A 17,758-nucleotide genomic window follows, 5' to 3' on the forward strand; every position below is an offset into this window, starting at 1 on the left:
TGTGCGATGTTGTGTTCTTGAGTCTTGGCCAGACTCACTCAAGCGCTTTGCACATTGTACTTGGCTTCAGCGGTGTCCGCGTTGGCACTGTCCGTGTTGGCACTGTCTGCGTTGGCGGTGTCCGCGTTGGCACTGTCCGTGTTGGCGGTGTCTGCGTTGGCGCTGTCCACATTGGCGGTGTCCGTGTTGGCGGTGTCTGCGTTGGCGGTGTCCGCGTTGGCGGTGTCCGTGTTGGCGGTGTCCGCGTTGGCGGTGTCCGCGTTGGCGGTGTCCGCGTTGGCGGTGTCCGCGTTGGCGGTGTCCTGGTCACCACCAGCGGCGTTGTCAACCTTGTCACCCTCATACTGGTGGACGTCGGGAATGGTGGTTTGTCGGGCGATGATGTTCTGCTTGGCGGTGGTGTAGACGTTGGCGCTGCAACCAGCCGTGCCAGGCATGTTGGCAGCAATGTGGATGGCCTTGACCGTAGCATTGACATTGCGAGAGCCTGTCATGATGATGGCGCCATCAGCGCGGTTGTAGATCATCTCCTGATGCTTGACGCCACTAGGAGAAGCTGTCACATGTGCTGACGGCGCAGAGATATGGTAGGAGTGGAGAGCAAAGTGGAGTGTGGTTCAAGTTGTCTTTCATGAGGTCTTGCATGTTTTTTGGAGGGCATGCATCAGTCCCTGCTCACTCTTCAAGGCTGGACAGGGTAATATGACTCTTGGGTTTGATGTGAGCACCTTTGGCCCTGGCCCATCTTGATGTACAGCTGCTTTCACCAAGTCTGACTGTTGAACTGTGTGCAGGTTGAAGATCAAAGTAGGTCATTGGTCAAAAAAGTGATGCTGGTTGAGAACAGGATGCTCCCTTCACCTCTGTCCCTAGTCAAGACGGGTGGCTAACAGGCTGACTGAACCCATCTTGCAAGACGCTGAACTGACTGACTGACTGACTGACTGACTGACTGACTGACTGAAGTCTTCCATGCTCTCAGGGCCTTCCTTTGTCCTCCACCAAGGGTGGGATGTCACCCACCAGGGCATGGCACTGACAATTTTGATCGCCTTGGGGAGGGCCGTATATCCAACCGCAACCCCAGCGATGACAATGACCGTGCGCATGTCAACCATGCACAGCCAGCCGACGAGGTCGATGTCCCGGCATGGCCAGGCAGGGGCAGGAGATGGAAAGCCGAAGGTGGCAATGGGAGGGAGACCGCGCGCGTGCCCCATCCGCCTGCCGGCCCGCCCCACCCCAGGCACCGCCACAACCGCGACAGTGGTCCCCAACACCCCAGGACGTCTCCGTTCCCTATGCCCCTATGGCTTCCCGCCCTCGTCCTACTCTCCGGCATGCGGCCCGGTGACGAGGTAGAAAGCTGACACACCAAGGAAGGCGCAACAGGCAGGCACGGGCGAGGGACGATCTGGACGGTCGATGTATGGAAGGTGCTGGTGGGAGGAGACAGGGGATGCCATCCTCAGCCCGTCCGCACCGCCGTCGCACGACACTCCTTCTAGGTCCGCCGCAGCTACAGCGACTTTGCCAACCGTCATATCTCCTCTCCTCTTCGTGCAACGACGTCGCCCGGTGGGCTCTGCAATTCTCAACCAAGCGACAAAGACTAACCACTGCCTAGAGACGGTCAAGGTAGTTATCAAGGCCGGGAATGCCCTCCTTGAGGCCCTTCCTCTTGCGGATCGAGGTGACGATGTCCTGGAGCTTGCCGGGCTCAAGGGGGCTTCCGTTCATGAGGGCCCAGTGGTCGAAGACGGACTGGGGGAAGGCCTGGCCGCCCGTGGCCTGGCGGAGGTCGGCGTTGAAGCCGAAGGACTCCATGACGGGGAGGTAGGCCTTGACGGTGACCATGGGGGTGCCGACACGGGGCTCCTCGGAGAAGACGACGCCGCGGCGACGGTTGAGGCACGAGTAGATGCCGCCGAGGGCCGAGTCGGGGCACTGGATCTCGACGAGGTAGACGGGCTCCTGGAGCGAGGGCTTGGCGAGGAGCGAGGCGGCGTAGCACACGCGGCGGCAGACGGGGATCAGCTGTCCGCCGCCACGGTGGATGGCGTCGGTGTGGAGGGTGACGTCGAGGATGTTGTAGCGGACGCCACGGACGGGCTCCTCGGCGCAGACGCCCTCCTTGGTGGCCCACTGGAAGGCGGCGACGCACGAGTCCTTGATCTCGTTGAGGTACTGGACACCCTTGGTGACGTCGACCAGGACGTTGGGGCCAGTCGTCTCGGGGCCAAAGCACCAGATCTTGCGGGCATCGCCGACGTCCCAGCCGTGCTCGTCGGCCAGGTGGCGGGCGCGGATCTTGGGGTCGTCGCGCGGCGTGACCTTGCCGGCCTCGATCTCCTTGACCAGCTCCTCCTCGAGGGGCATGGCCACAACGTACATGCGGTTGTGCTTGTTCTGCGACTTGGAGAGCGCCGTCATCGACGACTCGGCCGTGACAGTCTCGCGGTAGCCGACGACGGGGTCCGAGATCTTGAGCGGGATCTGGGCGTGGTCCTCCTCGAGGTCCTTGAGCACAATCTCGAGGTGGAGCTCACCGGCACCGGCGACGATGTGCTCGCCAGTCTCGGCGATCCAGGCCTGCACACAGGGGTCCGACTTGGAGAGGCGCTTGAGACCCTCGACGAGCTTGGGCAGATCGTTGGCGTTCTTGACCTCGACGGCGACCTGGACGACGGGCGAGACCGAGAACTTCATCACCTTGAGGTTGTGGGCCGTCTCGGACGAGGTGAGGGTGCCCGACTTGAGCAGGAACTGGTCGACACCGACCAGGCCGAGGATGTTGCCGGCGGGGCAGTCCTCGAGGGGCTCGACGTAGCGGCCCATCATGAGGACGGTACGCTGGATCGACTTGATGAACAGGTCGTCCTTCTTGCCGGGCGTGTAGTTGGGGCCCTGGATGCGGATCTTGGGGCCGGAGCGGACGGTGCCCGAAAAGATACGGCCGAAGGCGTAGAAGCGGCCCTTGTCCGAGGTGGGGACCATCTTGGAGACGTAGAGCATCAGCGGGCCGTTGGGGTCGCAGTCGCGGATGCCGATGGCCGACTCGTCGTCCATGGGACCCTCGTACAGGGTCTCGACACGGTAGCGCTGGGCAGTGACGGGCGAGGGAAGGTGGATGACAATCATGTCGAGCAGCGCGTCACCGGCGGGGAGGAACTTGCGCATGGCGACCTTGAGCAGGGCCTTGCCCTCGAGGTCCTGCTCGTCCGAGGTGAGCTTGACCTCGAGCTTCTCGAGAATCTTGGCCGTCTCGTCCTTCTTGAAGTTCATGATCGAGTCAAAGACCTTGAAAATGGGGTCGAGGATGAACATGTTGAAGGCACGCTCGAGGGGCTTGCCGTCAGCGTCGGTGTCCTTGGTGGTCCACTTCTTGGTCTTGGGGTTGAAGAAGTTGTCGCCCCAGAGCTTGGTCATCATCTTCTGCTTGTCGACACCGAACTTCTTCGAGTAGCGGGCGGCGAACTGGCGCAGGGTGAAGGCCCAGCCGTGGAGGCCAGAGGCGAACGAGACGGTGCCCTTCTCGGGGTACACCTGGCTCTCGCCGAGAACGGGGTCGTTGTAGGTGGCGATGACGACGTTGACCGACTCAATGGTACGCAGGAACGACTGGTAGAGGTCCTCCTTGCCGACCTGGAGCTCGAGAAGGGCACGGTCGACCTTGTTGAGGCAGACGACGGGCTTAATGCGCTCACCAAGGGCCTGGCGCAGCACAGTCTCGGTCTGGACGCAGACACCCTCGATGCAGTCGACGACGACGAGCGCACCGTCAGTGACACGCAGGGCGGCCGTGACCTCGGACGAGAAGTCGACGTGACCGGGCGAGTCGATCAGGTTGATCAGGAACTCGTTGCCTGCGGCAGGGAGGCGCGTTGGGGCGGAGACGTCGGGGCGGTAGCGGTGATATTCGTCAGCACTGGAGCCGGAGAAGACTGTAGGGGGAGAGCATGCCGAGCGACGTCCGAGAGCTCCACCCCCTTACTCACCGTCGGTCTTCTGCGAGATGGTGCCGACGTCCTCCTTGTCCATGGAGAAGTACATCGAGATGGCGGTCGACTTGATGGTAATACCACGCTCCTTCTCGTCATCACGGGTGTCCATGAAGCGAGTGTCACCGGCCTTGGCACCGGCAATGATACCGGCCTTGGAGACCAGCGAATCGGTCAGGGTCGACTTGCCGTGGTCGACGTGGGCAATGACGGACATGTTGCGGATGTTCGTGGGCCTGTCGACGCAAGAGGAGAATGTCGTTTTGTCAGCTCCGCAGTCCATCGGCCTCGCCACGGCGGCGATTCTGCGGGCGTCCTGGAGCAGAGACACGCCTGGAGCAGAGACACGGCATCGTGAGCACTCACCTGTCCATGAGGCCACGGATCTCATCAACGGTGAAGCTGTAATGGGCGTCATTGGAAAGTGTGAGAGCATTGTCGACGAGAGAAGATCGCTGGTCAGCATCAGCAGGCAAACATCGACTTTGAAACAGCAATCTTGGGCGATCGTACGACGAACAACACCAAGGCTTGACTCCGGCGTCGAGCTCCGGTGTGGGCGTCGAGCCATTTTGCGGCAGGTCGCACTCACTTAACCATCTTGACGAAACGCTAAGCGGGCGACGCAGATGATTGTAGGGGATGAGGGTTCGGGGGAGGGGATGGGTTGATGGTGGGGTGAGAGGGAGGGAGGAGCGCGAGCGGACAAGGGGGCGCACGAGTTGAGTGGGCAGCCACGACGGGAGCGGCCGCCAGATGGGGGGACGAATTTTTCTCTCCCTCTCCCTCTCCCTCTCCCTCTCCCTCTCCCTCGTCCTCGTCCTCCCTTGCCCGGGGAGCGGGGAGAGCTCAGCCGCCCGCCTCGACCAGGCGAATTTTCGCGCCCTAGCCTGTCTTCGCTGCCTGCCTGCCTGCCGCTTCGGCCTCCCACGCCGCCGCCTGACCCTCGCAGGATCGCACAGGCCTCGCCACCAGCACGGCCCTGCCCAGGCAGGCGGCCTTGGTGCAACCTCGTATTCCCGAAGCCCTGGACACCGCTTTTGAAGTTTGAATACACATGGCTTTGTATTCCAGCCTGCAGAGGTGCAGGTTCAACAGGCGCGCACGCCGGCCTCTGTGCGCCAGCGGGCGTGTGTCGCTGGAATCCAAGCAGGTGCCGAGCGTGGGGTGATCGGGCCATGGCGGTTGCCGCAGCCACGTACTCGAGCCACCGTCCAATCAGTCGCCTCCACAATGCCCCGATTTTGGATCTCGATTTATGCGGGCCGATCTTGCCTGGTGCAGATCGGGGTAACCACCTGCCGTTCGACGCGGCCACAAAAAGCAAGCATCCTCAGGCAGGTGTTGGCTTGCCGGCCTGGCCTGGCCTAGCCTGGTTTCACGACCTGCGCCTGGCGTCAGAGACCAACACCTGCTGGCCCTCTGGCCAGGGTTCAGCCCTCCATGCACACCCACCACCACCGCCCTCTTTCCCTCCTACCCGCCACACGACTCTGTCACGTCCCTCCTGCCCACCACACTCCTTCACTTCGCGTCTGCCCACTGCCACCTCTCATCAACGTCGACCGCATCGCCGTCACCATGTCGAAGATCTTCAGCATCGCTGGTCGCAACCTCAAGCTCGACACCCGAGCCGACATCCAGCCCCACCTGGACATCCTCGCCGCCATCGATGATCTCGAGGAGATCCACCTCGGTGGAAACACCCTCGGCGTCGAGGCGTGCCAGGCTCTCGGCGAGGTCCTCAAGACCAAGAAGACGCTCAAGGTACGCCTGCACCGTCGTTGCCGCTGCTGCGTCGCAGGGAGCTCTTGCTGCTACCGCCGCATATATTGGCGCGAGAGAGTGCAGGTAGCCTGACCCATCCCTCGTCGCCGTCTCCCTTTGCTCGCATTCAGGTCGCCGACTTCGCCGACATCTTCACCGGCCGGCTGATCACTGAGATTCCCGATGCCCTGCGCGCCCTCTGCGACGCCCTGGTGGATCACGAGAACCTCGTCGAGCTCGACATGTCCGACAACGCCTTTGGCGGCCGCTCCGCTGAGCCCATGGTCAACCTCCTCACCCACAACCACCACTTCTCCGTGCTCAAGCTCAACAACAACGGCCTCGGCATCTCCGGAGGTACCATCATCGCCGAGGCGCTCATCGCCGCCGCTGCCGAGCTCAAGACCAAGGGACTCAAGTCGAACCTGCGCGTCGTCATCTGCGGCCGCAACCGCCTCGAGAACGGCTCTGCCCCCCTCTGGGCCCAGGCCTTTGCTGCTCACGGCTGCCTGGTCGAGGTTCGCATGTTCCAGAATGGAATTCGCATGGAGGGCATCAAGGCCTTGAGCCAGGGCCTTGCCAGCTGCCCGCACCTCGAGGTCCTCGACTTCCAGGACAACACCGCCGCCGTGCCCGGCTCGCGTGCCATCGCAGCGTGCTTGAACAAGTGGCCGGCCCTCAAGGTCCTCAACCTCTCTGACTGCCTCCTCAAGCCTCGCGGCGGCGCTCTTGTCGTCGGTGCGCTCGAGCATGGAAGCAACCCTCTGCTGGAGGAGGCGTACTTCCAGTACTGCGACCTCGACCGCAAGAGTCTGTCGACGCTCGGCAGCGCCATCGACCACCACCTGCCCAAGTTGAGCAAGCTCGAGATCAACGGCAACTGGGCGGACGAGGAAGATGAATGCATCACCAAGATCAAGGCCGCTCTCGCCAAGTGGGGCCACGAGGATGCCCTTGACGAGCTCGACGAGATGTGAGTCTCTTTCGCTGGCAGGAATGCGCTTCAGCCCCAACGCATACGCGACCGACGTTTGCTGACAACGTTCGTCGCCTTGCCTCTTGCTTTTTTTGCTCTGCTCAGGGACCCCGAAGGCGAAGAAGACGAGGAAGAGGAAGATGAGAGCGAGGAGGAGAAGGTCGAAGAGTCGGAAGAGGTCAAGGTGAGCCGAATGCCTTTGTCACCTATGGGCCATGAACAGCTGCAGGCCAGGACGCATCCTCAGAACTGATTTCCCTCCTTTGCTCTGGTAACAGGAAGCCGAGGCGGGCGACAAGGGCGACACCGCCGCTGCTGCTGCCGAGCCTGTTGCCGGCGCTGCCGTCGCCTCGGCCTCGACGAGCCACGAAGACACTGACCGCCTGGCGGAGGCGCTGGAGAAGACCAAGATCGACGCTACCGCCGTCGAGTCGTCCGACGTGCCGCCCGCCGAGGAAGTCGCCCCTGAGGCCCACGAGTCCTCCGCTCCCGTCACGGCTTCAGGACCGGGCGTCAGTGACCCCGAAGCCGGCAAGGTTCCCGCTACCTCTGGCGGAAGTGCGCCGTCCTCGGACGCGGCGCCGTCCTCGGACGCGGCGCCGTCCTCGGACCCTGCTCCGTCCTCTGACGCTCCGTCGTCGTCGTCGTCGTCGTCGAGCTTCGCACACAAGCGCATCGGAAAGCTGATGGCCAGCATCAAGAAGAAGCTCGCCTAGACGCGCTCCCTCGCGCCCAGGACCGCTCCATCGACACATGCCTGGGCCATCGACCAGCGCGCACCCCACCCGTCCCGAGTACCATTAAGCGCGGCGAGCGGCCCTGAGCCCGACCTCGCAACCCATCCGTGGATCGCGCACGAGTCAGACGACGAACTTGATTGATTTATTTGAATCTGAGTGAAGTGAGAGACTATGCGAAGAGAAGGGGAAACCAGGACCAGGACCAGAACCAGGAAAGCCGGGAGATTGAATGCAAGCACGGTCGAAGGAGGGATTGGGTCGGCTATGGAGAAACAAGAGATGTGGTTGCGAGAGAGGGTGTGAGGAGGGGGACAGGAAGGGTCGAAGGGCCAAGCGGCGGCGGCGACGTTCGTAGAAAGAAGGTTTTAGCGGCGTTCAACGGGGGATGAGCGCCAGACAGGTCGATGCCCCGATCGCTGCGTTCGGAGGAGATGGCGGCCCGGGAGGAAGTAACGCGAGAGCCCACGAGGCGGAGCAGCAGGGCGACCAGGCTGCAGAGCCGAGGGACGCACAGCCGCGCAAAAGCCAAATGGTTGCGGCGAGGAGGGAGCAACGTCGCGCCGGTGCCATTGACGAGGCTGCGCCGTGCCCCACGCGGCTGGGTATATGCTGGTATCGTCGAGGATGACTTGTCGCTGAATCGCGACAGGAGGAAACGAGGCAGGGCAGAAAAACTCTTCTCGGCCGTCGATGGCATCTTAGGCCGAGCGCTAGATCATGGGGCCCTGGATCCTTCTCGCATGCCGACGCTCCACGTCCTCGAAGGGGATGCTGCGCAGCCGGACAGTGGACGGGCAGCCGAACAGGCCCGGCGCCGCACACCTCAAGCCCAGACCAGCAGTCGCGCGTCCCAGGAGCCGGTGCAGAGTGCCATGCCGTCGGTGCTGACGCCAAGGCAAGACACGCGGTTCTCGTGGGCAGCAAGCACGCCGACGCGCTCGCCCTTGAGCGTGTCCCATGCGTTGCACGTGTAGTCGTCGTAGCCGGCAAACAGGATGCGGCCCGAGACCGAAAAGCCGACCGAGGTGATACCGCAGAGGATGTTGTCGTGGGTGTAGCTGTTGAGCTCCCTGTCGGCGCGCAGGTCGAACAGGCGGCAGGATGCGTCGTCGGAGCCTGTGGCAAAGGCGTCGCCGTTGGGGAAGAACTGAACGGCGTTGATGTCGCTCTCGTGTCCTGCAAAGGTCTGGACCGCCTTGCCGGAGCGGATGTCCCACACTTTGGCGAGGGCGTCGCAGGCGCCCGACACGAACACATTGGGGTTGGGACTGAGAGAGATGCTCATGACGTCGCCGGTGTGGTCGTTGAACTCGGTGATGCGGGTGCCCGAGTCAATGTCCCAGAGGATGCACGACATGTCGCCGGAGCTGGTGAGGATCTGATGGTCGTTGAGGAAGCGGCAGCAGCTGAGGTAGCCTGTGTGGGCCGACAGCTCGCGGCCGACCTTGACGTTGCCCGGGTCCTTGCCGCGGAGAGAGTAGATGCTGCAGATGTTGTCGAGGCCACCGCAGGCGACCCAGTTGCCCGAAGGTGCATAGGCGCACGTCATGACCCACGACGACCGCAGCGGGATGGCGTGGACCTTGTTGGTGGTGTAGGCATCCCACACGATGAGCTTGCCGTCTTGAGAGGCCGAGACTAGATGGCGCTTGTCGGTGGCCCAGTGCATGGCGTAGATCTTGGCGAGGTGGCCCTTGAGGGTTCTCCTTGGCTTCATGACGATCCGCGGCAAGGGTTCGATGTCGTTTGCCATGGCACGGACTGAGTCATTGAAAACGCGAGGGGCAGGAGACTGGATCAGCCGACATTACACCCGGAAGGGCTCGCAACAGAAACCTCGCGGCGATGCCGGAGGCAGACACCTGAGATACTCACGACTGGTGTCAGCCATTTGGTCCTTCTTGGCGCGGATCTTTTCCTTGAGCCCGTCAGCCTCTCGCCTCGCGGCGGCGATCCTCTCTTGGAGATCTGTACCGGCAGCCGCCATCTTGGAAGGTAGCCGGGATGTGTGTCGGACAGAGGATGGGATTAGAGATGGCACAGGGCGGAGAGCCTGCTCTGAGATGCAAAGACCCGGGGGCGCAGAGGATGTCCGGCGGTGTGTTGGCGATCAGGTAGGGCGGCGTCGACGCGGTCTTCTGCAGCAAGGACGGTGGCGAATGCGGATCTCAGATGGGCGTGCCCTCTTGAAGCTGGGCGAAGAGGGGCTCAGATGGGCAGAGGCGGGGCCGAGCTGGAAGGCTGGCGTGACCGGCCAGTGTGCGTTTTGACGGCAGACTGAGCGGGGCTGTCGATCAACGTCGGCGGCGTGGTAGGGTGCCCCAAGTCTATGCGCAGCGGAAAATCAGAGGAGAGCGGATGGAAGGAGTCGGTGGGGAAGAGATTGCCAGAGAGGAGCGAGGCGCGATGAGGAGCAAGCCGGCGAAGGGGTGCGTGCGAGGTTGGAGTACTCGCTCGCTTGGTTGGCGGGTGGGGACAGAGAGAGGGGTCAATCAGGGCGCCTCGACGACCTAGCAAAAAGGCGACGGCCGGCACAGCCAGCCCTCAGCTGGCCTGGCCTGGCAGGTGGGCTGCTGGAAAAGGGGGCCCAGGCGCAGCCAGCCAGCCAGCCAAAAAGCCCGGGCCAAGAAAGCGGAGCCTTGTTGGGCAGGTAGGCACGACTGAGGGCACGCGCCCAGAGGCTGCTCTGTAGGCCGACCAGGCGCCGGCCCAGGCCCAGGCCACCTCTGGGCAACGAACGGCACGCAGGCAGGTCCGAGGTTTCCACCCCCTGCCTGCGCCTGCCACGCCTCAAGCTTTTCGCTTTGGGGGCACAAAGGTGGGTTCTCTGAGGCGTGGCCCCGGATCTGCAGGCCGGCACAACGAAGCCTGCACCACGCCTTGCGACGCGGGTCAGCCGCATCTCCTTGCCTGCGGAGGCCGGCGGAGGCTTCTGACCCTTTCTCCCGCCCATCTGGCCTTCCGCGCATCAGCGACACGTCGTCCTAGAGTTGACCTCTGGCCCTGATTCGCAGCGCACCAACGGGCCTAGCATCCTTCCAACGGCCGATCCTGCTCTCGTCGACATCCCGACTTGGACTCCAACACTAGCTGCTCACAAAATCCAGCAGTCGAGAAGGGGAAAAGATGGCCGCGAAAGCATTATTCTATTCATTGCGCCGACCTGGCCACCGGGCGAATGGCCTCTGTCGCAGACCGCGGCAACATCTTTAGCGGCGAACCCCCGTTCTGCGGCGTGACGGCGGTGACGGCGACGGTCTCTTCTTCTGCTCCTTGGCAGCAGGGACGCTGGTCCTAGGCGTTGCGAGGGGTCCGGCCTTCGTGTCTCCCGTCGAGTTTCGAGGTCTGCTAGGTCGGCGGGCTCGCTTCGGCGCTTCTTCGACGCCGCCATCGTCGCCTTCTGCGCCGTCCTGGTCCTCGTCGACGTCCATCTCTTCTGCCTCGCGCTCCTCTTCCCGCAAACGCTCGCCCTCGACGACACCTTCCATCTCGCCGACGCCTTCGCTGCCGACAACTTGGTCCAGCACCTCGGTCTCGTCCTGCTGTTGCTTTCGCGTCTGAACACCGGATACGAGCGAGCCTTGCTCCTCGGGATCGCTCTTGTCAATTCCCTCGCCGCCTCTGCTGGCCGGCTTGAACTTGCCGTCAACGGCACGGGAGCGTCGCAGATTCTTGGATCGAGGCGATTCGCGCCTGCTCTGACCTGAGCCGGTGCCAGCATCCGGACCATCGGTGCGAGCACTCGAAACGGCGCGCTTCTTCCGGCTGCGTGGCTTCGTTCCATCCTGATCGCCCTCGGAGTCGCTGCCTGCGTCGTCATCACTGTTGCCATCCTGGTCGGCCTTTGCAGGCTGGAATGTTGCGTCGGTGGCGTGCTTGCGGCGGCGACCGCGAACACGCTTCTTTCCCGCCGAGCCCGGCGTCAAGCCTGGCTCCACGAAGTGCGCGCCGTCTGTCGTGCTTTGCGTGACCAGTTTGGCATTCTCAATGGCGCGAGGTGCGGATTCGTCGCGGTATCCCGATGAGTCGGCTTCGAGGCCTTGGACGTCCACATCTTCTGCGGCCTGCTCTCGACCAGACTTTCGGTCTGTGAGCTTCGGTGAGCGCTGGCCGTTTGATGACGATGCTGAGCTGGCGGTGCGTGAGCGTCTTGCAGACCTCGTGGGCGAGGCTAGACTGACCATGGGCTCATCCATCCCGGCGAAAGGGCCCGGGCTCTTGGTCGTAGTGGGCGGGTGAGGATCGCCGTGCTCACGGTCAGAATCGGCGCCGGAGGACGACGTAAGTCCGGGGCGTCTCAGCAAGGCTTCTGCTGAGCTCCCAGGTACAACCGCAGCATCTGCAAGCATCTGCACGCCGATGATGCGGCTGAGACTGTGTCGTACCTCGAGCGGTAGCTCGTCTGGGTTGAATTCCACCTTGAGCTCGTTTTGTCGATTCGTCGCCTGGCCTACGTCGCGCGCGCCCTCGTTTTTTGCCACATCGTGCAGGATAGAGCACTGCGGCACGATAAACGTAGGCTGACCGGGGAGGCTGAGGAAACGAAGGCGGTGGAATGTGCACCTGTGCGAGCATTGCATGGGGGACGCAGACAAGGGGCGAGTTGTCAGCATCCAGACGAGGGTTGCATTCAGCGCGCCTTTGCTCCGCTGCTACGATCAAACATGACGGGTCGCACACGGTACTCACTGCGAACGAGTCGATGGTCCGTGGCTCTCTTCCTCTTCGTCTTCATCCTCGTCTTGGCGGATCTGGCGCATTGCGAGCCCTTCGCTGCTGTGCTCGGAGGGCTGCCCCTTCGCCTTCTGGTCGTCTGCTTGCGGCCTCTGCTCTGCCTCCACAGCGGCGGCATCTGAAGTCTGCTCTGACGCGGAGGCTCTGACGAGAGCATCGGAAGGAAGCATGTGCGGGTCGCCTGAACCCGATGCATCGTCGAGAGTGCCGATCCCGCCTGTCGGATCGAGTCGTCGTTGAGAGCCGCCGGCTGGAAGATTCGGGTCGCCGGGCGAGAGCATACGTAAATCAGACGCTTGATGGGGGAGCGGGTGATGGTGACGGTGATGGTGGTGATGGTGCCGGTGCTTGTGCCGAAACATGGAGCTCGGCGGCAGCGCAGAGAACAGCATCCGTTCGCCCGCCGACTGGATCGGATTGACGGGCGGCAGCGTCGCAGCGCTGCTGAGCGGGCTAGAGGCAGGGGTGCTGCCGTCAGTCGACCGAAGCAAAAGACGTTGCTCGGTGCGGGACGATGCTTTCCCTTGAAGCGATGCCGGCTGTTCGGCCATGACGGCAGTAGACGCTGGCGCGAAGTTGGCCTTGTCGTCTGTCATGTCGGGGTTCGCATCTTCATCGGCTGCCGCCTGTTCTCGAATGGCAGCTCCCGTGGACGGCGCCATGACGACCGATTCGACTAGATCTGGTTGAGCTGGGTGACCATCGACGTTCAAGCTCATATCATCGCCGGCTTGATCCTTTGCGAGTCTGCCTTGAGGATCCTCTCTAGGATGCTCTCCCAGTGCCAGCTCGTCGTCGAGGGGTTCCCCAACCTTACCCTGGATGGCTTCTTCTCGGATGACTTCGACATGGGCGTGTCTTGGCGACGAGAGCTCGTCATGGGCAATTGGCGCGGTGCGAATCTCCTCGCTGGCCGATGCCTCAACATCTGGATTTCGGACCGGCGGCTCCTCAGGATTGGCCTCGATCTCGGAGGTCTTCATGATGTCGCCCCCTTCGGCCGGCATTCTTGGCAACGGATGATCCGCTGCAGTCAACGCCTCGCTGATGACCCCAGAAATGCCTTCTGCGGCCCTTAGCGCGGGCGTCAGATTCCCGCCTGCCTCGATAAGAGTACCGCCTTCGAGCGGGCTGGTAGGCAGGGGCGCCTCGTCGGCCATGTCGCGTGCAGGTGAGAGCGGAAAGCCAGCGTTCAGACCAGCTGAAGGGACATCGATGGGGTCAACGCCCGCATTGGACGATGGCGGCGCCAGCAGAGCCTCTTCGTCCACAACCCCCGCATCGTCGACCGGCGCACCCTCTCCGTCGGTCCCGGGGACCGCGGCGTCGTGCTTCAGAGGGGCAGCGATCTCGGCAGTCGGTTGCGCCGTTGCGCTAGGGACCGCGTCCACTTCAGGTCGTGCTTGTGTAGCTGCGCCTGGCTCAGCCTCGACCGGCAAAGGTGGCGTTGTGATGCCCTCAGATACACCGTCGGGCGTCGCTGTGGCACTACCCGGAGGTTGGATGGCGGGTTCGGCGTTGTCAACGTGGTCGGCACCGTCGAGCAGCTGAGGATCGATGCGGTCGAAGTCGGTCGGCGGCGGAGAAGCAACGGGGCCCAACGTGGAATTCGGCTCCGTATGATGACGCAACTCGTCAGGCGCGCCCACGGCTTCCGAGTCTGTCGTCGAGCTGTGAAGAAGGGTGGATGCAGAGACGAAGCCAGAGTAGCGGCTCGAATTCAATGATGGTGCCCCGCCCACGACGGGGGCAATGTCGCCGGCGATGTTGTGGCGCTGAAGATGATCCGGTGAATTTGCGCGCGCGCTCTGCATTTCGTCTTCGTCGATAGCGGACTCGTCGTCGCTGTCGCAGCCCATGCCGTCGTCGTCGTGGTAGCCTTGGCTGTAGCCCATGCCGTCGTCGTCCACATCTTCCGCCATAAGATCCTCGTCCGAGTCGTAATGGTGTGAGGGCGTGGTGAGGCCCATTGCGTGGCTAGCATCATTGTCCCCTCGCTCGATTGATGTTTCGCGCGACGTACTTGCCGACGTTTGGTCCTCGTCGTCCATGGCCGCGTCGCTTTCGTCGTCGTCCGAGTCCAAGACAACGATTGCCCTGTCGACGTCTGCACCTTGTCCTGGCTGCGCAAGGTGGCGGACATCTGCGTGGGCGGCGGCAGCGCCGTCAACGTCTTCCCCGCTCTCGCCAGCACTGTCGAGATCGCCATCTCCATCGACGCCGGCGTTGTCAACGTCGTCGTCATCGATGTCGCCAACGCCATCGCTGTCGCCAAGGACGTCGAAGTCCTCATAGTCGTCACCGTTGGCGTCGATATCGTCACCTGAGTCCACTGCCATCCTCTGGGAACCCTCGTCGTCCTCAATGCCCCTCTCATCGTCATCGTGGATCTGGCGTTCGATATCGTGCTTTTCATCGTCAGCGAAGTCCTGGCGCTTGCCGGGAAGGGTCGCATTGTCTGCTTCAGTCGCGTTGGACCACTCCTCGGTCTGGAGCGCGTCACCGTTTCCGCTGTCCAGCGACCCGCTCGCGCTTCCGGGACGGAGCTCTTGGATCAACGGCGTGCTCGTCAACCCATCGCTGTCAGCGCCGCGCTCCCGGCAGTCAGTCTGACCGACAAGGGTGCCCATCAGGACCGAGGGACTGCCACCACCAGCGCCTTCGGTTTGCTGCTGGGCCAGGCGAGCGCGATGTTCGAGGATGCCCTGAAGGTCAAAGGTGCCGTCCGTAGACCTGTGGCCCTCGAAAAGCGCAGATGGGCCGGCGGGTGCCTCGTCTTGCAAGGGCTCTGCCTTGTCGAAGAAGTCGGAAAAATCGATCTTCTCGCCATCGCCCGCCTCGAGGCCGCCTGCGGAGAAGAGCTCCTTGATCGAGTCGGCCGTCATGTGCACGTGCTGCGACACTGCTTCGGCGCGGGCGGCTTCCGCCGGGGTACCTTGGCCAGTTTCAACAGGTGCTGCCGAGTCTGCTGCTGGGGGAACAATGTCGGCCTCGGCTGCCGCAACCGCTCGACGCTTTTCGAAGTCTTCCTGCGCCCTCTTTGCCCATTCCCGGGCGGTCATAGTCGGGGGCGCCATCGGCGAGGTTCCGGAGGTCCCGAAGGAACTGCCAGCCGAGGAAGGCGAGGCCTCTTTCAGTGAGCAGGCGCTGCGATCGGCCTTGCGAAGCATCGCAGGCTGCTGAAGTACAGGTACCTCTCTGTTCGATGTCGGGCGACGTGGCCCTGATGAGGATGGGCGGGATGCAAGGGCATGGCGAATCCTACCGCAGAGGCCCAAGACCCACTCGGCCGCATCGAAGTCGTCGTAGGCGGAGCGGCGAGTGCCCAGGACCCGTGCCCTTGCCGTTCTAGTCGCGTCGCTGATCGCGGCCGTGGGATACGGGCCGCTCCTCACTGACGCCGCCGCGCCAGGTGCAGACAGCCGTTGTCTTGCGGGCGTTGCAGAAAGACGCCCCTCAGAAGCCGATGGCGACTCCGAGGCAACATAAATGGGCCGAGACCGGCCGCTGCTGGCGCGATGCGCCTTGGCTTCGCTCGAATTGCCGAGCATTGCGCCGTGGGCGATCTTGTACGTACGATGGAGCGTCTGTCTAGATCAGGCTCGTGGGTGCTTGTCGAGCTCGCTAGGGGCCGGCCGGAGAGAGAGATCCGCTTCACGGTGGATGGGCCGCCGGGGCTTGCCGACCCTTCGGCAGTGCCGATGGACGCACTTCGGGAACGCCGATGGGTACTTTGACGCTTCGAAGAGGGATCGCTCTGTTGCTATCACTGCAGGGAGGAGCAGTCGCACTGGTATCGATCGCGAAAGGGGGAGATCTTGGGATGGCGGGAGGGACGCGAGGCGGCAAGGTGTGATGTGCTCTCTTATGTACTTGCTGGTCGCGGCGGTCGGGCAGAGAGAGGAGGGGGCTGATGGGGTGGTGGATGGATAACCTTTGGCTCAAGAAGTGGCACAGAGTGCAACCATGGAGCAGCGCAGGCCAGGCTGGCCTGCCTCACGCCGATATGGCTGAACGCTCCGAGATCCGGCTTCCGACGTTCGACTCCGGTTGCCCTCCACAATCGCTCCTAACCTGATCCTGGAAGACAGAGTCGCGGACATCAACGAGCAGGAGATGGAGACGCTTGACCATGCACAGCGAACATCGCCGACGACCGTGCGTATGGAGCCGTCCCAGAGGGTCCGCACTGCGTAAGTCGACCTTCAGCGCCACGAAAGCCATGTGCGGGCTCGCCACAGCAACGGGGACCAACGACAGCACCATGTCCGGGCTTGCTCTACACTTCGTTCGCCTCGCCGCGGCAACCACTCGTGTTCTGGTGAACTTCACAAGGCGCCGAGGCTTCAGATTCCGAATACTGGTGAGAGAGTAGGACAGAATGATCAGTCTGATGGGCTCCCGATGAGGGTCTACATCGACAGGCTGTGATGGGCCCAAAGGCGGGTCCTTGATCGAGAGACGCGGTGCCGGCCTGCCCCGCAACAACGAGTCAGTCATCTAGGACTGTTTCGATGTGCTCCATGCCCTAATGGGCACACAGACTCTGCCATTCTGCGTACCAATGACACACAGGAAACACGCAGGCGGAAGGAGCCGAGACGTCAGCGGCCACCCGGCTGCCCGACGCAAGGAAGAGCGGTCGAGATCGTTGAAGGGCGTGGATCCGGTTTCCACCAGGCTCGATCTGTTGAGATCATCCCGTGCCGTCGAGCGGAATACACCCGAATACGGCAGCAAGGAGGCGATAGAGGACTATGCTTTGGCGTCTCCGCAGCTGTAACAAACGCCGCATGAACGACGCCGCAAGAGGGCCGATCGACTTGGACCTTTGTTTTCGTCAACTGCAGCCGACACGCTGGCTTGAAAGAGGACCGCTTTCGTCCTCTGCTGCTCTGTCCGCATCGCTCGACACTTGAGGCAGTCGCGGGCGGACGGCCTGGCAGCAGCACGGGGGGCTGGGCGCTTGCCTTTCAATTGGCACTCGTGTGACTACGCCCGCTCGGCCAAGCTCCTTGAGGTCGGGTGGCGACGTCGGGCCGAGGCTGTGCGGAACTGGCTCCGCACACAGACAAGAGGCGAGTCTTTAGGGCAGGTCCAGCCGCGGTCGTTCGGCTTGTGGTGTGCGCTTGTACTACTTCGCCTCAGAGGATACTCAACACCGTCTAGGCGATATCGGATTCGGCGCCGGCCGACGCCTGGCCGCCTTTCATCTTGCTGGCCGGATGGCCTCCAACGGCCTTGGCGAGGAGAGATCGCGCTTCATGCAGCGGGGCTGGGAGCAGTCCGCCGTTCGACGGATAGTTCCCACTAGCTGAGCAGTTGAGACATGACTGGCAGCACTGTTCGACACACGCGGATCCCCCCGTCTGCCCTCGTACAAAATCACGCCGCTCTGCTTCTCCGGACAATTTTTGCAGGCAAGGCACATCGACACGAGTCGTGAAGCCGGACAAGAGCCGCCGGCATCGTTCCGGCACTCCTCTCTAGTGCTTGCTCTCCGAGAAGCTGCTGGCCAGCTTCTCAGCCGAACAATTGCC

The 17,758-nt window shown here is 62.9% G+C and overlaps 5 protein-coding genes across 5 annotated transcripts; 1 reads left to right on the forward strand and 4 right to left on the reverse strand.

Annotated features, from left to right (window-relative positions):
* Positions 1 to 38: 38 nt before the first annotated feature.
* Positions 39 to 527, reverse strand: PFL1_03333 (uncharacterized protein; the record flags this gene model as incomplete). Its single annotated transcript, XM_007880850.1, has 2 exons — positions 39 to 106; positions 134 to 527. The coding sequence occupies 2 exons, from the start codon at positions 525 to 527 to the stop codon at positions 39 to 41; spliced, it is 462 nt and encodes a 153-aa protein (XP_007879041.1).
* Positions 528 to 1,623: 1,096 nt separating this feature from the next.
* On the reverse strand, positions 1,624 to 4,601 carry PFL1_03334 (uncharacterized protein; the record flags this gene model as incomplete). The annotated part of the gene is made up of 4 exons (XM_007880851.1): positions 1,624 to 3,866; positions 3,999 to 4,237; positions 4,368 to 4,403; positions 4,594 to 4,601. The coding sequence occupies 4 exons, from the start codon at positions 4,599 to 4,601 to the stop codon at positions 1,624 to 1,626; spliced, it is 2,526 nt and encodes an 841-aa protein (XP_007879042.1).
* A 981-nt stretch (positions 4,602 to 5,582) lies between these two features.
* PFL1_06865 (uncharacterized protein) lies at positions 5,583 to 7,460 on the forward strand (the record flags this gene model as incomplete). Its single annotated transcript, XM_007881027.1, has 4 exons — positions 5,583 to 5,768; positions 5,900 to 6,741; positions 6,850 to 6,928; positions 7,023 to 7,460. The coding sequence occupies 4 exons, from the start codon at positions 5,583 to 5,585 to the stop codon at positions 7,458 to 7,460; spliced, it is 1,545 nt and encodes a 514-aa protein (XP_007879218.1).
* Positions 7,461 to 8,307: 847 nt separating this feature from the next.
* PFL1_03335 (uncharacterized protein) lies at positions 8,308 to 9,471 on the reverse strand (the record flags this gene model as incomplete). Its single annotated transcript, XM_007880852.1, has 2 exons — positions 8,308 to 9,245; positions 9,360 to 9,471. 2 exons carry the CDS (start codon positions 9,469 to 9,471, stop codon positions 8,308 to 8,310), a joined length of 1,050 nt encoding a protein of 349 aa, XP_007879043.1.
* A 1,222-nt stretch (positions 9,472 to 10,693) lies between these two features.
* PFL1_03336 (uncharacterized protein) lies at positions 10,694 to 15,769 on the reverse strand (the record flags this gene model as incomplete). Its single annotated transcript, XM_007880853.1, has 2 exons — positions 10,694 to 12,047; positions 12,174 to 15,769. The coding sequence occupies 2 exons, from the start codon at positions 15,767 to 15,769 to the stop codon at positions 10,694 to 10,696; spliced, it is 4,950 nt and encodes a 1,649-aa protein (XP_007879044.1).
* Positions 15,770 to 17,758: the final 1,989 nt, after the last annotated feature.

This window comes from Pseudozyma flocculosa (genome assembly GCF_000417875.1).
Source record: "Pseudozyma flocculosa PF-1 unplaced genomic scaffold scaffold00010, whole genome shotgun sequence".
Taxonomy (NCBI): domain Eukaryota; kingdom Fungi; phylum Basidiomycota; class Ustilaginomycetes; order Ustilaginales; family Ustilaginaceae; genus Pseudozyma; species Pseudozyma flocculosa.